At 34.0% G+C, this 15,670-nt stretch overlaps 1 protein-coding gene across 6 annotated transcripts in view; it reads left to right on the forward strand.

Moving 5' to 3' along the window:
- Nucleotides 1-15,670, forward strand: part of Vezt (vezatin, adherens junctions transmembrane protein) — a 70,728-nt gene that overhangs the window by 33,721 nt on the left and 21,337 nt on the right. For 3 of the 6 annotated variants that reach the window (XM_047549102.1, XM_047549106.1, XM_047549104.1), the window contains exons 3-7: nt 98-187; nt 4,845-5,020; nt 6,781-7,056; nt 9,717-9,866; nt 12,161-12,308. In XM_047549102.1, coding sequence (XP_047405058.1) covers nt 98-187; nt 4,845-5,020; nt 6,781-7,056; nt 9,717-9,866; nt 12,161-12,308 — 840 coding nt within the window. The remainder of the gene's footprint in view (nt 1-97; nt 188-4,844; nt 5,021-6,780; nt 7,057-9,716; nt 9,867-12,160; nt 12,309-15,670) is intronic. The other 3 variants (XM_047549103.1, XM_047549107.1, XM_047549108.1) reach the window with 2 other exon arrangements.

Below are 15,670 nucleotides of genomic sequence, written 5' to 3' on the forward strand. Positions count from 1 at the left end.
AAAATTCTGATTAACTAGACATAAGTTATTTGGAGTTTTTTTGATTTTTGGTTGTGTTTAATTAACAGTCCTATATAATGTCATTCATCTCCTTCAGCAAGGCATCCTGTTAAAAGTGGCTGAAACCATCAAAAGTTGGATTTTTTTTTCTCAGTGCAATAAGAAAGATGACTTACTTCACAAGTTGGTGAGTATTCACTTTACTTCTTTTTGTCATTTTTCAGTTTGCCATTTCCAGTTTATTAGCGAGAAAAATTATCAATCTGAATTTGTTTTGCTATTGATTTTGGCAGTGATTTTTTTTTTAATTAGAAATTCTGCAGTAACTGGGATCTTTTAATTTTGGCTTTTGGTATTGTTCATAGCTTTTATAAGAGGCTAATAACAACTTAGAATGACAGTTATTGAAACCTTATTTGTTAGACTTTTAAATTAGTGCTAGTATCTTCCTCCATTGACAGTTATTCCTCAGGAGGGATGGGAGTCCATCTATTAGTGTGATCAGTTTAGTCTTGGGGGGAATGATGAATCACAGAATTTCCTAGACATTTGAAATAGTCAACACTGAGAGTCTTTGTGATTCCTGTGAGGCTTTCTTTTTAAAAAAAATTTTTCCCCTAGACTAGGCTGTAAGTAATATATCTATTGCTTGACCCTTGACTTCAAAGGGGACATACTTCAACTTTCTTACAACCTAACCATATGAAACTCAGGAAGTATAGCTAAAACTTTTGTATATAAAAGTTATAATGTTCTCATGACTCCTAGAAGGAGTAATCAAGTTATGAGTAAGCAGGTTTCAGGATCCTCTGCTGGCCTGTGACTTTAAGAATTGTCATTCTTATAAATTAACATTTATAAAGAGACTGTTTACAAAGTGCTTTCACATTTTGATTTGCTACTCCAAACCACACTATAAAGTTTAGTATATTTTGCCAGTGAAAAACCAAGGTTCAGACTATCCAGTTTGGTTTAATACCATTAAGTGAATTACCCAAGAATGTTCAGCTACAGAAAGTGATAGAGCCAGAATCCGAACCTAAGTCTCTTGGTTCCAAAACCCATGCTCTTTCCACTGAAACTAGCTTGAGTATTATTACTTTTTGACTAAAATTATGTTTTTAGCAATCCAAATTATCAGGTTCTCTGTTCAGGGTTTCATCTTTGTAGAAGGTATATTGAGAAGGTCAATGAAGTGTCTTAACATCTACATAGAATATCATCTTTACCCAGGTGGAGCCATCTCATTCTTCAGTGATACTAGGACTGTGGTAAGGTATACGAATCCACATACGTTTTTCTGTGGTTTAATCATTGTTTGCATTGGCCTGGTCTTTCGTTCTTGGTTCATTGTCAGTAGCCACATGTTTCATGTCATGTTTCACTATAAAGTGGCAGCCTCTGTATGTATCCCTTTTGTGCCTGCATTATAGAGAATTATGGGAATACATAACCAAAGAAGTAGTTGACGAGTAGTGGAAAAAGGAATTGCCCACTTAGTATCTGCCGTGTGATTGCTTGACTTTACCCCCTTGGTTATGATGTATTTAAAATTTTATTAGTTATACACACATTGAAGCAGACCCTCTTTCCTTTTATAAAAATATTGGCAATAGCTCTTATATTTTAATATGTCAGTTTATTTTTATAGTGCCTAAAGATTGGGAAAAAAAAGAGATTCCTTTATAGCAATTATGATGGTAGTGTTAGTAGTATTTTTAAGCACTTTTTGACCTATGAAGTGCTTTCTTTTTTCATACACGTATCTCGTTTGATCCTTCTATCATCTTTCTGAAATAGCATTATGATATTGAAAATATGTAAGATCGTTGATGTATTAACATATGAATTAGTTCCCTTCTCCATCTCTACAGAAAAAAAGTAGAAATCTCTTTATTCTTTAACTGTGCCTTCTCAAATCCTTTTCATTTCATCCAGGCAGAAATAATCTTCCTAAGTTACTTTCTCATGCCATTTTCGTGTGTAGATCCTAAAAATATTTCCATTATCCATAAAATCAATCTAAATTCCTCACTTCAGCACTAAAGAGTCTGCATAATTTAGCCGTAACCAACCTTTCCAACTTCATCCACCAATATTTTCATCAACAAATCCAGCCTTCCTTTTCCTTTATTTCATACTTCGTATGTCTGTGTGTGTGCTGTACTGTGGTGGAACTCTTTCCATTTTTCTCTTGATCTCTTGGAGTCTGTTCAGTAAGCAGTTCTAGCCTTTCCTCAAGTTTTTTCCAAAAACTTCATTCCATTGGATCTCTTATTTATTCATCAACCTAGTAATAATTATCTATATTTATGTTCAGTAAGTTTTTATACTGTACTATGTTCAATGCATGCTTTTCTTGTCTTTGAATTATTTCATATGTGGTAACAACACTAACAGCTAACACTTAGATAGAACTTACTGTGTGCCAGGAGCTGTTCTTAGTACAGATATCACTGTACAGATATCTGCACAGCCCTATAAAGTGATACTGTTATCGTCCCCATTTTGCAGATGAGAAAACTGTTAAAACTTGCTTAAGTTGTGGGCCCAAGATATAAGCCTAGGTACCAAGTTTTGACACCCAAAGTTGTTGAGAATGAGCCATTTTACATAGTGTACCTTCCAACAGCACAGGGCCTCCCACCTATGATATGTAAGTCAGTCAGAATTTGTACCTTCTAAGTTTCTTCTTTTGTTTGATTTGAACTTGGACTTCTCAGTTAAAATAAGGCTGTTATGAGATGTTTCTTAATATGGCATGTGACTATTTTCCTAGTAGTTTGATTGCTGTAGTGCAGCATAGTTTTCATATTTTCTACAATTAATTCTTATTTTTATAAATAGTAATGTATAATTTTATAATTTATCAGATTCAATTTAAATAGCTATTATTATCAGAATATAGTTCAAGTTTTTCCTCTATAGAAACAATCTAATCCCTAAGATAACACTGCCTTAGTTATTTGAAGTGTCTTGGTTCAAGTTCATTATTATTTTAGGTTGTTGGTGTGTTATACTCTTTAATCAGATATTCTCAAAGCTATTACCACTGCTTGTAAGCATATTGATTTGAGAAGGCAGAATTCTAGTTTTGTAGCTGAGTCTGATGCTAGGGAATGGTATTTAATCAAAAGAAAAGCAAACGACTGCCTTCAAACCTAAGGCCTATCTGATTTTACTTTTATTTATTGCAAAAGGCCTTATTCTTTAAAAATTATTTTTATTTTGATAATATAACAAAATCACTGTTTCTAAATTTAATACAAAACAAAACTTAAATTTTCCAGTGAGACTGAGGCTAACTTTGCGCGGGTAAGCAGAATTAACTACCAAAGACTACAGAGAGTACAGGGGATGGGGAAAGGTTGGTCAGTGGTTACTAAGTTACATTTGGATAGGTGTAATAATTTCTCATGTGTTATTGCATAATATGGTTACTACAGATATCAATAATGTACTGTACATTTCAAAAAACTAGAAGAAAGAATTTTGAAAGTTTTCACCATAAAGAAATAAATGAGGAGATAGATATGTTTAACCTGATTTAAACATTATGCCAGGTATCCATGTATTAAAACATTACATAGTACTCCATTAATATGTATAATTTTTATGTTCTTATGTATCACTTAAAATTAATCTTTAAAATAAAAGCTACTATTAGACTTAGTATTTGAAATCAGAATTCTAGGAAGTAACTTCATCTCTTTTGGCTTTTGTTTTCTCCTCTATAAAATGGAGAAGAGGATGATTATGTACATCACAGGGTTACTGTGAAAATTAACCTGTCTGCCCTAACACTGCTACCTCCTCTCTCACCTCTCTACCATGTGCAATGTGCATTCTGTGCACATCAGATGACTTCCACTCTCCCAAATTAGAAAGTCTTCTATCCTGTCTATCCCACTCTTCCAATTCTTCAATCTGGTCAGTTCTTGCTTATCCTTTAAGACTAGCTCAAGTTTTACTTCTTTAATTTTGGCTGACTTTAAATTTGGTTCTTCTGGGTCATTTTCTTAGTGTCCTACTTATATCTCATTGCACTTCTTTACACATTATATCATAACTGTTTAATTTGCAGTTCTGTCCATTAAATTATGAACTCCTTAGTAAGAGTAGAGACTGGTGGGCTAAGGGTGAGCTAATTGGTAGAGTGCTTGCCTAGTATCAAAGCTCTAGGTTCAGTCCTATAATACTGCAAAAAATAAAAATAAAAGAGACTTATATGTCTTGTCCACTTTTTGTGTTTTTGGTGTCAAGCATAGTGCCTTGCTTAAAGAAGATATTCCTTGATGTCTGGATACAAGGAAGAGAGGGAGGAATAAATGAGCTGGTATATGTGAAGGCATTTTGTAAACTATAAAGTACTATGGACATGTTAATGTTTTGTATTATATACCTAATGATATATTTTTAAATATCTGAATGTCCATTTTTAGAAGGCCTTGATCCTGTTGATACAATTCTTAGATAATGGCTATATCATTATAATATTCAGGGTCAGCATCTTTCATATTCTATTCTTCATGTTGCATCCCAACAATTTAAGTAGGCTCGAGTAGACAGGGTTGTTAATCTGTAATTACTTTTTATTTCATTATTTAAAATTTATATTTCATATCTAGTATCTTACTAATGTCCATCTCAATTTTTATTGTTTCAGATATATAGTGAAAATAAAACTCCATCTATCATACTAAAGATAGATTGGACTGTTGTTTCTTTTTGGAGTCTATACTGAAAATAAACACCTCATAAAGTTTATTATACATTATAAGCTTAGCATTTAATACAATATTATGTATGTATTAATTATTTTCTTCTGGCATTTTAATGGCAAGGATACTGGATTCCGACTCGACTCACTGCATACCATCCTACAACAGGAAGTCCTGTTACAAGAGGATGTAGAACTCATTGAGCTACTTGATCCCAGTATCCTGTCTGCAGGGCAACCTCAACAACAGGAAAATGGACACCTTCCAACACTCTGCTCCCTGGCAACCCCTAATATTTGGTACTGTCCAGGAACCATCTATTCTTTGACTGCTTACATATAGAGTAGTCACAGAGGAAATGTCATCATGCTTTCCATTGTAAAGGCATTATAAACATCCCATACATTTAGCATTACAATGAACGTAATGATATGCTAGAGATTAAAAAATGTCTCTGAAGTAAATACTATTTAAAGTGAAGCTGGAAAAATTCTAATTTGATTATTATGTATTTCCAACTCAGTAAAATTAGTTGTGTGCTTAGCAGCTCAACAGAAGTCTACATGTGAGCTGGGCATGATGGGGCACACCTGTATTCTAGTGGCTCCACAGGCTGAGACAGGAGGATCAGGAGTTCAAAGCCAGCCTCAACAACTTAGCAAGGCCTGAAGCAACTCAGTGAGACCCTGTCTCTAAATAAAATACAAAAAACGTCTGGGGATGTGACTCAATGGTTAAGTACCCCTGAGTTCAATCCCCTGTACCAAAAAAGAAGAAAGGAAGAAAGAAGGAAGGAAGGAAGGAAGGAAGGAAGGGAGGAAGGAAGGAAGGAAAGAAAGAGAGAAAGAAAGGAAAAGAAAAGTATAAATGTGGCAAAAGGAATCTCGGGCTGGGGTTGTGGCTCAGTAGTAGAGCGCTTGCCTGGCATGTGTGAGGCTCTGGGTTCGATCCTCAGCGCTATGTAAAAAAATAAATAAATAGTATACAGGTATTGTGTTCATCTACAAAAAAAAAAAAAAAATCTTTAACAAAAAAAAAAAAAAAAGGAATCTCTCTTACCCAGACATCTATGATCTATGCACATGTGTGCTTGCAAACCTAGCTAGTTTTTAATGGTTGTTTATAACCAATATAGTATAATAACCACATTATAGAGACACTAAGGTTAGTATAAGACATGGAGATAACAGTCAACTATTGCTACTATGACTGAGAAGAGATCATAAGGAACATAATTTAATGATTTAAACTATTCCAAAACTTACTGAGGAGACTGAGACAGGGGGATCACTAGAGCCAAGGAGTTAGGGCCAGCCTAGACAATGAAGCAAGACCCTGTCTCAAAAACTAACAGACAAGTATTATCCTGAAACTTTTCAATCTCTTGAAATACTTAGATCTAATGCAAAAGTCATTTTTTTTAAACAAGAAGAATGAATAGTAAAAAAGAGATTATATACGAAAAGTTGCTGATGTCCTCCTATTAACATTTATTAAATTTGACAGAGAAGGGAGGAATGAATCAAGGAATGCACTAAATCACTGTTCACACTATTTGAATTATATTAGGCAGCTCCATTTATTGGCCTCAGTGTTCTAAATGTCTTTCCTGTCGCACTGACAGATGCTTCATATTGTAACAGATAGTGAAGTATGATACTTTCCAAATCTGCAGCCAACCAAATATCATCATGAGGAAGTAAGCATATTTTCCTTCAAAAATAGAAGAATTTTCTGAACAAGGTGCCACACACTTATAATCCCAGCTATTCCAGAGACTGAGGCAGAGTGATCACAAGATTAAGGCCAGCCTGTAAAATTTAGGCAGACCCTGCCTCAAAATAAAAAGAACTAAGGATGTAGCTCAGTGGTAGAGCACCCCTGGTTCAAAAAAAGAAAAAAAAATTTATAATTATTTCATATTACCTTATTAAATGTCATACTTTCAAAGTCATGTTTCACAAAGAAACCAGCATTTTATCAATTTTAATACACCTAAATTTACTGTTGTTTTTACCAGTTGACTTTCTTCTTCTTGTCTTGGTTTCTCTGTTCCTAGGGATGTCTCAATGCTATTTGCCTTCATTAGTTTGCTTATTATGCTTCCCACTTGGTGGATTGTATCTTCTTGGATGGTATGGGGAGTGGTTCTATTTGTTTATTTGATCATACGAGTGTTGAGATTATGGAGGACAGCCAAACTACATATGACCCTTAAAAAATACAGTGTCCGTCTGGAAGATATGGCAGCAAATAGCCGAGCATTTACTAATCTTGTGAGAAAAGCTTTACGTCTCATCCAAGAAACCGAAGTCATTTCCAGAGGATTTACACTGTGAGTTCATTTTTCATTTCATTTTAAAAATTATTCTTTTCCACTACATAGTTTATTATCTATTTGCATTTTCCTCTTGAATTTGCCAGAAAAGAGCATGTTACCCTTTAGCTCTTCTTAAAGTCTATTAACTGCTAAATGAAAGGATAAAGACATTATATGCTAGATTTAACATGTAATATGATTCTGCTTACCTCCTTTGAGAAACCAAAGTATTTTAAGGATCATGGTTATTTTCTCTATTCCCATGTGATTATATGAGATAATATGGAAAGAGTGCCTGACACTGAACCTAGGTACTCCATAAATGTCTGTTCCTTTTATTCCCTTTCAAATACCATCTTTCTCCAGTTTAACTGATAGAGATGTATCTGACATGAATTCCTTTTGAAGTCTTAACCTGTGTTAGTAATCATACTCTTTAGGTAAACATTTGCAGGTATTACAGCACGAATACTTTCAGAATATCACAGAAATAGTGATGGTTCATATTCCTAGGGGCAACTAAATATGCACCAGTTCAGCAATAAGTGTTTAAGCTACAGGCCATACTTGCTACTTATCTTTTTATTAAAAGAAAAGTTAAATGAGCACCAACTATGTCCCATATAATATGCTAATCACTTTTGCATACAACTAAAGGCAAGTTGTATCATGTTACAGCACATATCCAAAAACATTCCATCTGACTTCTAGAACTTATTTCCAGTAAGTTGTTGCCTACTAAATGCTTACAACTGGTGGTTAGACTATAGTATATTTAATAATTTATATAACTTATTTAACAATTGCAGTCTATCGGTGGGAGAAAGTATATGATGAAGAATAATCATTACTTTTAGTTGTATCTGGGAAATCATGAAAATCAGAAGTGAAAAACCTCTGGTATCTTGCATTTTTCATCCTGTTCTAGAATAGTACTTAAACAATCTTGACAGAAAAGATGTCTCTGGAAAAGAAGTAGAGGAATCTGCAGTAGTTATAATGTTCTTTACTCTGTTGTATGCTACACAACAGTCCTGAGTGTTCAGATTATCCCAAGACATAAGGGGTTTATACCTTCTCTTCTGCTCAACTTAAAATAAAAGTGCTCAGTGTCTGTTGATATTTTCCTTCCACTAGGTTAAGTCCACTTCTTACTGGTAGAAGATAACAATTTTACATTGTTCATCAAATTTTAAGTTAAAAATCACAGTTAAAATAAGTAATACCTCCTTTTCATTCCTGACTTACACAGCATTTTATTGAGAGGCCTGACTGATTAAGCTGAATGGCTTTGTGCCCAACTAATGTTTAGGCATGGGTAGAGGATTCTGTGCCTTTGTCATTTTCAGACTTTTACCTATTTATATGGAATTGGCATGAAAAGGTAATGTGGGCCAGTTAGACACAATTTACCTCTAGATGATGATTTTATACCTGTTCAGATGGCAGAGAGGAGAAGAAATATTGGAAGAAATTGTGTTTCATTTGTCTCCATTTAACTGGACAGTGGACTAAAAAAATGAGAAATAATAAATTGTGCATCATAATTTTTTAGAAATATTTTTGTAAAACTGAGTAAAGTGGAGCACAAACAGTAGTTCCATATATTGAAATCATGTGTGCTATTTTGTTTCTCTCTCAATTTGTTCTCTCTAAAAAATAATTTAACCCTTCTTTGCCTGCGTTCCCTTAAGAATAAGCCTGTCAGTCATTGTCCATATATTTTAATTTGTTTTAACATCGTTGAAGTTTTGAGTTAGGGTTTTTTTTTTCTTTTTAAATATGGATTTATGGATTTATGGTTATGGTGTAGAAAATTTACAGATGTTGGTGTTTGTTTTGCTATTGGAAGAAATTACTGGTTAGGTAAAAAAAAAAGCTATTATCTAACAACTGTAATATTTAATTCTGCATACTTGCAGTCATAAAACAACACATATATCATTGCAAATAGATACTTTCCATTAATCTTAAGGAAAGTGCCATGAAATGTGCTCCTTTTGAACAATTTTGAGAGTAGCTCTCCTACCACATAGTAACCCTTACTTTACCTTTCTACTTGCATTCCCCTGTTGGCCACTGGTCCTGTTATCTTTCTGCGTCCCCTACTTCATTTTGAGTAGGTAAGTGCCAGTGGCAGCAGGTGGGTAAGTAATTTTACCCTACTTTTATGAATGTACAGAATGTTATTTCTGTATAATATTTGATGGTTCTGTACAAGTAACCAAATATATGATTAATTGAATATATGTAAATGTATATTAAGACTGTGAATCTGTTGATAATTAAAGTCCTTCATATATCCTGTGGATATGGGTTCTGAATACTGAATGTGAAGTAGTTCCACTTTAGTATATTTTAGAAGGTAGAGTATCTTTATGCAAAAAATATGCAAATTCTTATATAAATATTCCTATATTATCTATTATATCACAACCAGTGGTTTTTCCATATCCTTTACTCTTCAACATTTTGATTTTTCAATTGTGTTTTTTCTGGTGGCCATTTATGGATCAGGGAAATGGTTATTTATGATACCTGAGTTGGGATACTTATAATCATTTTCTAATAAAAATTATGAGAAGGGAATTCTTTCTAACATTAATAGAATTGTGGATTTAGGAAACAAAAACTTTAGGACACCTGTACAGTTGTATCACATTTTACTTTTCAAGTTTGCTTGACAGGGTCAGTGCTGCTTGCTCATTTAATAAAGCTGGACAGCATCCCAGTCAGCATCTCATCGGTCTTCGGAAAGCTGTTTACAGAACTGTAAGAGCCAACTTTCAAGCAGCAAGGCTAGCTACCCTATATATGCTGAAAAAATATCCTTTTCTGTCTGTACATGAGAATAAACATTATTCCAAAGTCCATTATAGTTGTATCCTGTAAAAGTTAACTATGCATTGGGAATTGCCTTTTTTAAAGCTAATTTTCATCATCGCTTCTATTTTAAAACTGGAAATGCATTCCGGGGAAATGACAGTAACAGACAGGAAGAAAGTTCTGCTCTTGTGGGGCTCATTTTTAACAGGAAAAAAGTATGATGACCCTCTCTTCAGTGATCCAAACAGTAAAGTCAAAAGAGCCTGGATTTGCTAGGTCTGAACATGGTAATAAACTGGCAACAGGAAATCCTTCCCCTTTCAAATAGCAGACTCTAGAATCAGATTATTTAAGTTCAAATTCTGACTGTTTTAGTTTCTGCCTAGGTGATGTTAAGTTTCTTGACCTCTCTGTACTTTACTGTCCTCATCTTTAAAATGGCTTTAATAACATAATTTTCTTCATTGTGTTTTTGTTCAGGTCAAATGAGTTAAGGCATATAAAGTGATCAGACATTCCCTAGCTTATAGGAAGCACTCAAAGACTTCATGACAGTAAGTCTGTCACTTAAGTTAACTAAATTAGGAAATTAGTTCTGTTTGCCAGAAAATAAAAGTGTATGTGATCTTTGATTTAAGAAAAGATTAGTGGATATGTTAAATTATGAGTAAATAAAGAGAATACCTGGTTATATGTAAAAAATAGAAAATATACAACTATTAAAACAATAGTGATAGGGCTGTTATTACTCTGGTGTGAGATGATCTCCAAGTTTTATTTAGTGAAAAAAATAACTAAGTGCCCAAAGCAGTATTTATAGTACCCAAAAGCAGTATTTATAGTATTCATGCATAAAGAGGACTGTATAGATACGTAGGGATAAGTAAGAGTGTATGTGTTCGTGTGCTTGGGTGTATATATACTATTATTATTAAATTCCTCCAGATACACAAACATTTAAGTGTAGATTTGCTTTTATGTATGTATGTATGTATGTATGTATAAGATACCTCGAAGGATACACAAGATATAGTAATAAGGATTGCCTTTTCTTTTGATAGGAAAACAGGGTGACTAAATGATGGGATGGGAAGCAATTTTCACTGGACCTCATGAATTTTGAATCCTATTCAAAAATTAATTGAATAAGAAAAATGTTAACTACCAGGTCCAGATGAATCTATAGCTTAAAAAAAAAAATTCCAGTCCATAGGAAAGGTTAGAAAGCTTTCCTACATCAATTTATTTATTAAAATACTTTAATCTCAGTATCCAAACATTGTATATTACAAAAAATAAAAACTATAGGCTAATCTCGCAGTGATACAAACTATTTAACAGAACATTTATAAATATAATCTAGCATCAAATCAAAATATCACAATATGATTAAATAGACAAATGCTAGAAATGCAAGGATGGTTCAATATTAAGAATTCTATGGATATAATTCTTTCAAAAACAAAGGATGGCCAGGGACAGTGGTACACACCTATGATCCCAGTAACTCTGGAGGCTGAGGCAGAAGGATGATGAATTCAAGGCCAACCTCAGCAACTTAGTGTAAAAAATAATAAAACATGGGGGGTGGGGTGGGCAATGTGGTATAATGCTTCTGGGTTCAATCCTCAGTACCAAAATAAATAATGACATAAACAACAACAAAGAGGAAAACTAATTTTTTGATTAATATAGATATATATATGTCCATGAGGAAGAGAACAAAGGAAACATAGTAATAGTCTATGTCAAAAAACCTAGAAGAGGTTTAGTGCTATCAGTAGTCCGTGTAGTGTTAAGTTAATGATGTCCTGCGGTGTATGGCCTGGGAAGCAGAGAGGTATTTGCTGCAGCATAGTGGGGGCCTGAGCTATGACACAGTAAAGTATGCAATACAGTTTCAAATGGTAGATGTTAAAGAGTACTAAATTAGCATTTTAGCACTTTTGAGAAGTTGAACTTTATTTATTTATTTATTTATTTATTACCTTTTTTTTTTTTTATTGTGGTACTGAGGATCTAACTCAGTGCTTCATACTGCTAGGTGAGCGTTCTACCACTGAACCACAACCCAAGCACCCTAACTATTTAGACATTAAAAATTTTATTCACAAGTATCCTACACCTGAGTGTTGTTATATATAGATCTTGAGATTAATTTCTGCAAAAAAATTGATATAAATATCCTGCAAAAGTTCATAATACAGATTAGTAAACATAATTTTGAACAATTTGACTGTTCCTTTTATGCTTTATTGAAAAGGCTTTGTTGATTGCCTTAACCTGTTTTAACCTACCCCCTGAACTCTGAGAGTGACAATGTTACCAACTACATCTGTGTGGTGCCTTTTAAGGAGCTGGGCCTTGGACTTAGTGAAGAGCAGATTTCAGAAGAAGAAGCACATAACCTTACAGATGGCTTCAGCCTACCTGCATTGAAGGTAATCCATTTGCAGAAGAAAAATACTGAAGAAAAGATAGATACACTTGGATTGTACCTGTGCTTTCTGAACATAAATGGGCGTACCTGTTCACCTTCCTTATTGCTGAATGTCATCATCGTAAATATGTTAGTGATGTTTGTGACACTTTTTAAAAGCTGAATCACACAGATTAAATGAAGAGATCTTTATGTTTAGTATCAAAATTCTTAAAATTCTTTATATAAGATATGCCTTAAATGAAAGCCTGGAAATAAGTGAATCACTTTAATAGGAAGCCAGTATGAGTGATTTTTATGGCCAGCCATTTGTTTCCACAAACATGGATAAAACATTTAAGATCCATATATTCCCTTGAAAACAATCCCTTAAATTCTTTTTTTTTTCAATAGTTTTTTAGATGTGGATGGACCTTTATTTTATTCATTTAATTTATATGTGGTGCTGAGAATCAAACCCAGTGCCTCACACATGCTAGGCAAGTGCTCTACCACTGAGCCACAACCCCAGCCCCTCCAGTTCTTTTTTGATATATTTCATATATTAAGAAAAAGAGGGCTGGGGATATAGCTCAGTTGGTAGCGTGCTTGCCTTGCAAACACAAAGCCCTGGATTCAATCCCCAGCACCACCAAAAAAAAAGAAAAAAAGAAAAAGATTTCATATAGTAAAAGCCACATTAAATGACATAATTGATTGCATTAAAATTAAGTTCCAAACTCAAAATACTGATTAATTTTATTTATTTTGTTGTCTCGTTAATAGTGGGATTCATTGTTAAATGTTTGTACCTGCATATAACGTAATTTGGTCAAATACTGCATACTTTAAAAACAAGAAACTCAAAAAATTACAATGATTTATAACAAAGGGCTTGAATTTTTTCTATATAAAGAGTACTAAAGTTTCTAAAACTTAAAGGGTTGAGGGTGTAGCTCAGTGGTAGGTCGCTTGCCTGGTATGCATAAAGCCCTGGGTTTGATCCCCAGTACTGCAAAAACAGGTAGACAAAAAAACAAAGCTCATAACTGGGCATGGTGGTGCACACCTGTGATCCCAGCAGCTCGGGAGGCTGAGGCAGGAGGATCATGAGTTCAAAGCCAGCCTCAGCAACTTAGCAAGGCCCTAAGCAACTCAGTAAGACCCTGTCTCTAAATAAAATATAAAAAGGGTTGGGGATATGACTTAGTGGTTAAGTGCCCTTGGATTCACTCCCTAGTACAAAAACAAAACAAAACAAACAAACAAACAAAACCCCAAAGTTTATAGACGATAGGTCAGGTCTATGAATAGCAGTTCACAAAGCAGAAATACAAATACAAATAAATATGGCAAAAATTTTAATGTTAGTAATGAAAGAAATAAAAAATAATTATTTTGCCAAGGATAATGAAACTTGATAATACTCATTATCGATGAATCAGGGAGACCTCACACATTAGTGGTAAGAGTATATAACTGGTTCACTTTAGCAGTGAATTCCAGTCTTCACAAAGGTGTGTATCCTCTCCTCCAACAATGTTACAGGTTAATCTAAGGAAGTAATCAAAGGTTTACCCAAAGTAGGTTCATATTACTATAGCAGCAAATATTGGAAAAAATTATGTTTAATATAAAGGGGAATTGGTAATGATTATGGTAAATACATTTGATGAACTGCTTTGGTGTTAGTGGCATTGAAGAAAAATAATAACATGGAAAAACGTAAGTTAAAGCAAGTTACAAAAATCATGTGTGCAGTAAGATTTTTAGGAGTATGTTTAAAAAGTCAATCCAGACGTTCTAAATTACTTTTTAGTGAGGCATAATGGAATACACCTATAATCCCAGCTCCTTTGGAGACTGAGGCAGGAGGATCACAAGTTTGAGGCTAGCCTGGCAATTTAGGAGATCCTTTCTCAAAATAAAAAGGACTGGGGATGTGCCTCAGTGGTAGACTGTCCCTTGATTCAATCCCCAGTCCAAAAATAAAAAATAAAAAACTGTTCACTGTTAGTATTTAGGAAGCTCTTCTTAGATATTTTTTTGTTTCTGGTCTTTAAAATATCTCATGATAAGACGAAACAAATGCAAATGTAGTTTAGTTGACAACATTTATCAAGATCCATTTTGTTTTGAGACTGTATCAACTTGTATCTTTAAATTTTTCTAATCTATGTAAATTTTCTGATTCTGGAGCTACATTTGTAACTCAATGGGTTCAAGTCTCCAGCACCAGACCTCCAAATTTTTTTCGGATTCATCTTAAATAAATAGCACCACACAACTTAACTAGAAGCCTGGACACTGTCCTTATCCCTCTTCCTACTTCTCACAGTTGACCAGCAGATTTTTGTGTCAATTCTCCCTTTAAAATGTATTTTAAACTCATCTGCTTTTTTCTATATCCCTTCCTACCATTATAGTCTTAGCCATCATCTCTATTTTCTTTCTTTTTTTCTTTCTTTTCTTTTCTTTTTTCTTTTTTTTGAAAGGGAATCGCATCATGTTGCCTAATCTGGCCTCACACTTGGAATTCTCCTGCTTCAACCTCCCAGTAGCTGGGATTATATGTGCATGTCATTGCAGGCAGGTGCATTCATGTCTTGTGTAGGCCACCACACTCATTTTCTTCCCTGTTTCCTCCAGTTCATTTGTTTGAGAATGCAATTTCACACATAAAGAGCCTTTGAGGGGCTAGCGTTGTGGCTCAGTGGTAGAGCACTTGCCTAGCACATGTGAAGCATTAGGTTCGATCCTCAGCACCACGTAAAAATACATAAATGAAAGTATCATATCCACCTGAAAATAAAAAGCCATTAAAATGATTTATCCCTTGGATCAGTAATTACGCTTATACAAATCTTTTTTTGTTTTTTTGGTGCTACTGGGGGTTGAACCCAGGGCTTCACACATGCTATGCAAGCACTCTACCACTGAGCTACATCATTAGCCCTGCAAAATTTTTTAAGGAAATTATTCTAAATACAGTCAAGCTTTATGTATGTAATAGGGAGACATGGAATATTGCCTACGTGTTCAGCAATAAAGGAATAACGACATGAATTGTGGAAGATCCCCATGGTGAAAGATTGGGTAGTAGCTATAACTTACTTATGAAGATTTTATGAAAACTTGAAGAAATATCTGTTTACAGTGAAATAATCAGGATATATAAGTGTATAAGCAGTGTGACCAAAATTCTGCTTTTTAAAAAAGACCAGGAGAAAATACCAAGATATTAATAGTGCTTGTTGGGGTGGTGGAACTTTAGGCAATTTCATTCACTTCCAAATTCAATACCAGGACCATGCTTTACTCTACAAAGGAAATAAATGTTTTTACAAAAGATAATCTGAGAAATTCTTTTTTTTTTTTTTAAGT

Source organism: Sciurus carolinensis, chromosome 4, assembly GCF_902686445.1.
Source record: "Sciurus carolinensis chromosome 4, mSciCar1.2, whole genome shotgun sequence".
Classification (NCBI taxonomy): domain Eukaryota; kingdom Metazoa; phylum Chordata; class Mammalia; order Rodentia; family Sciuridae; genus Sciurus; species Sciurus carolinensis.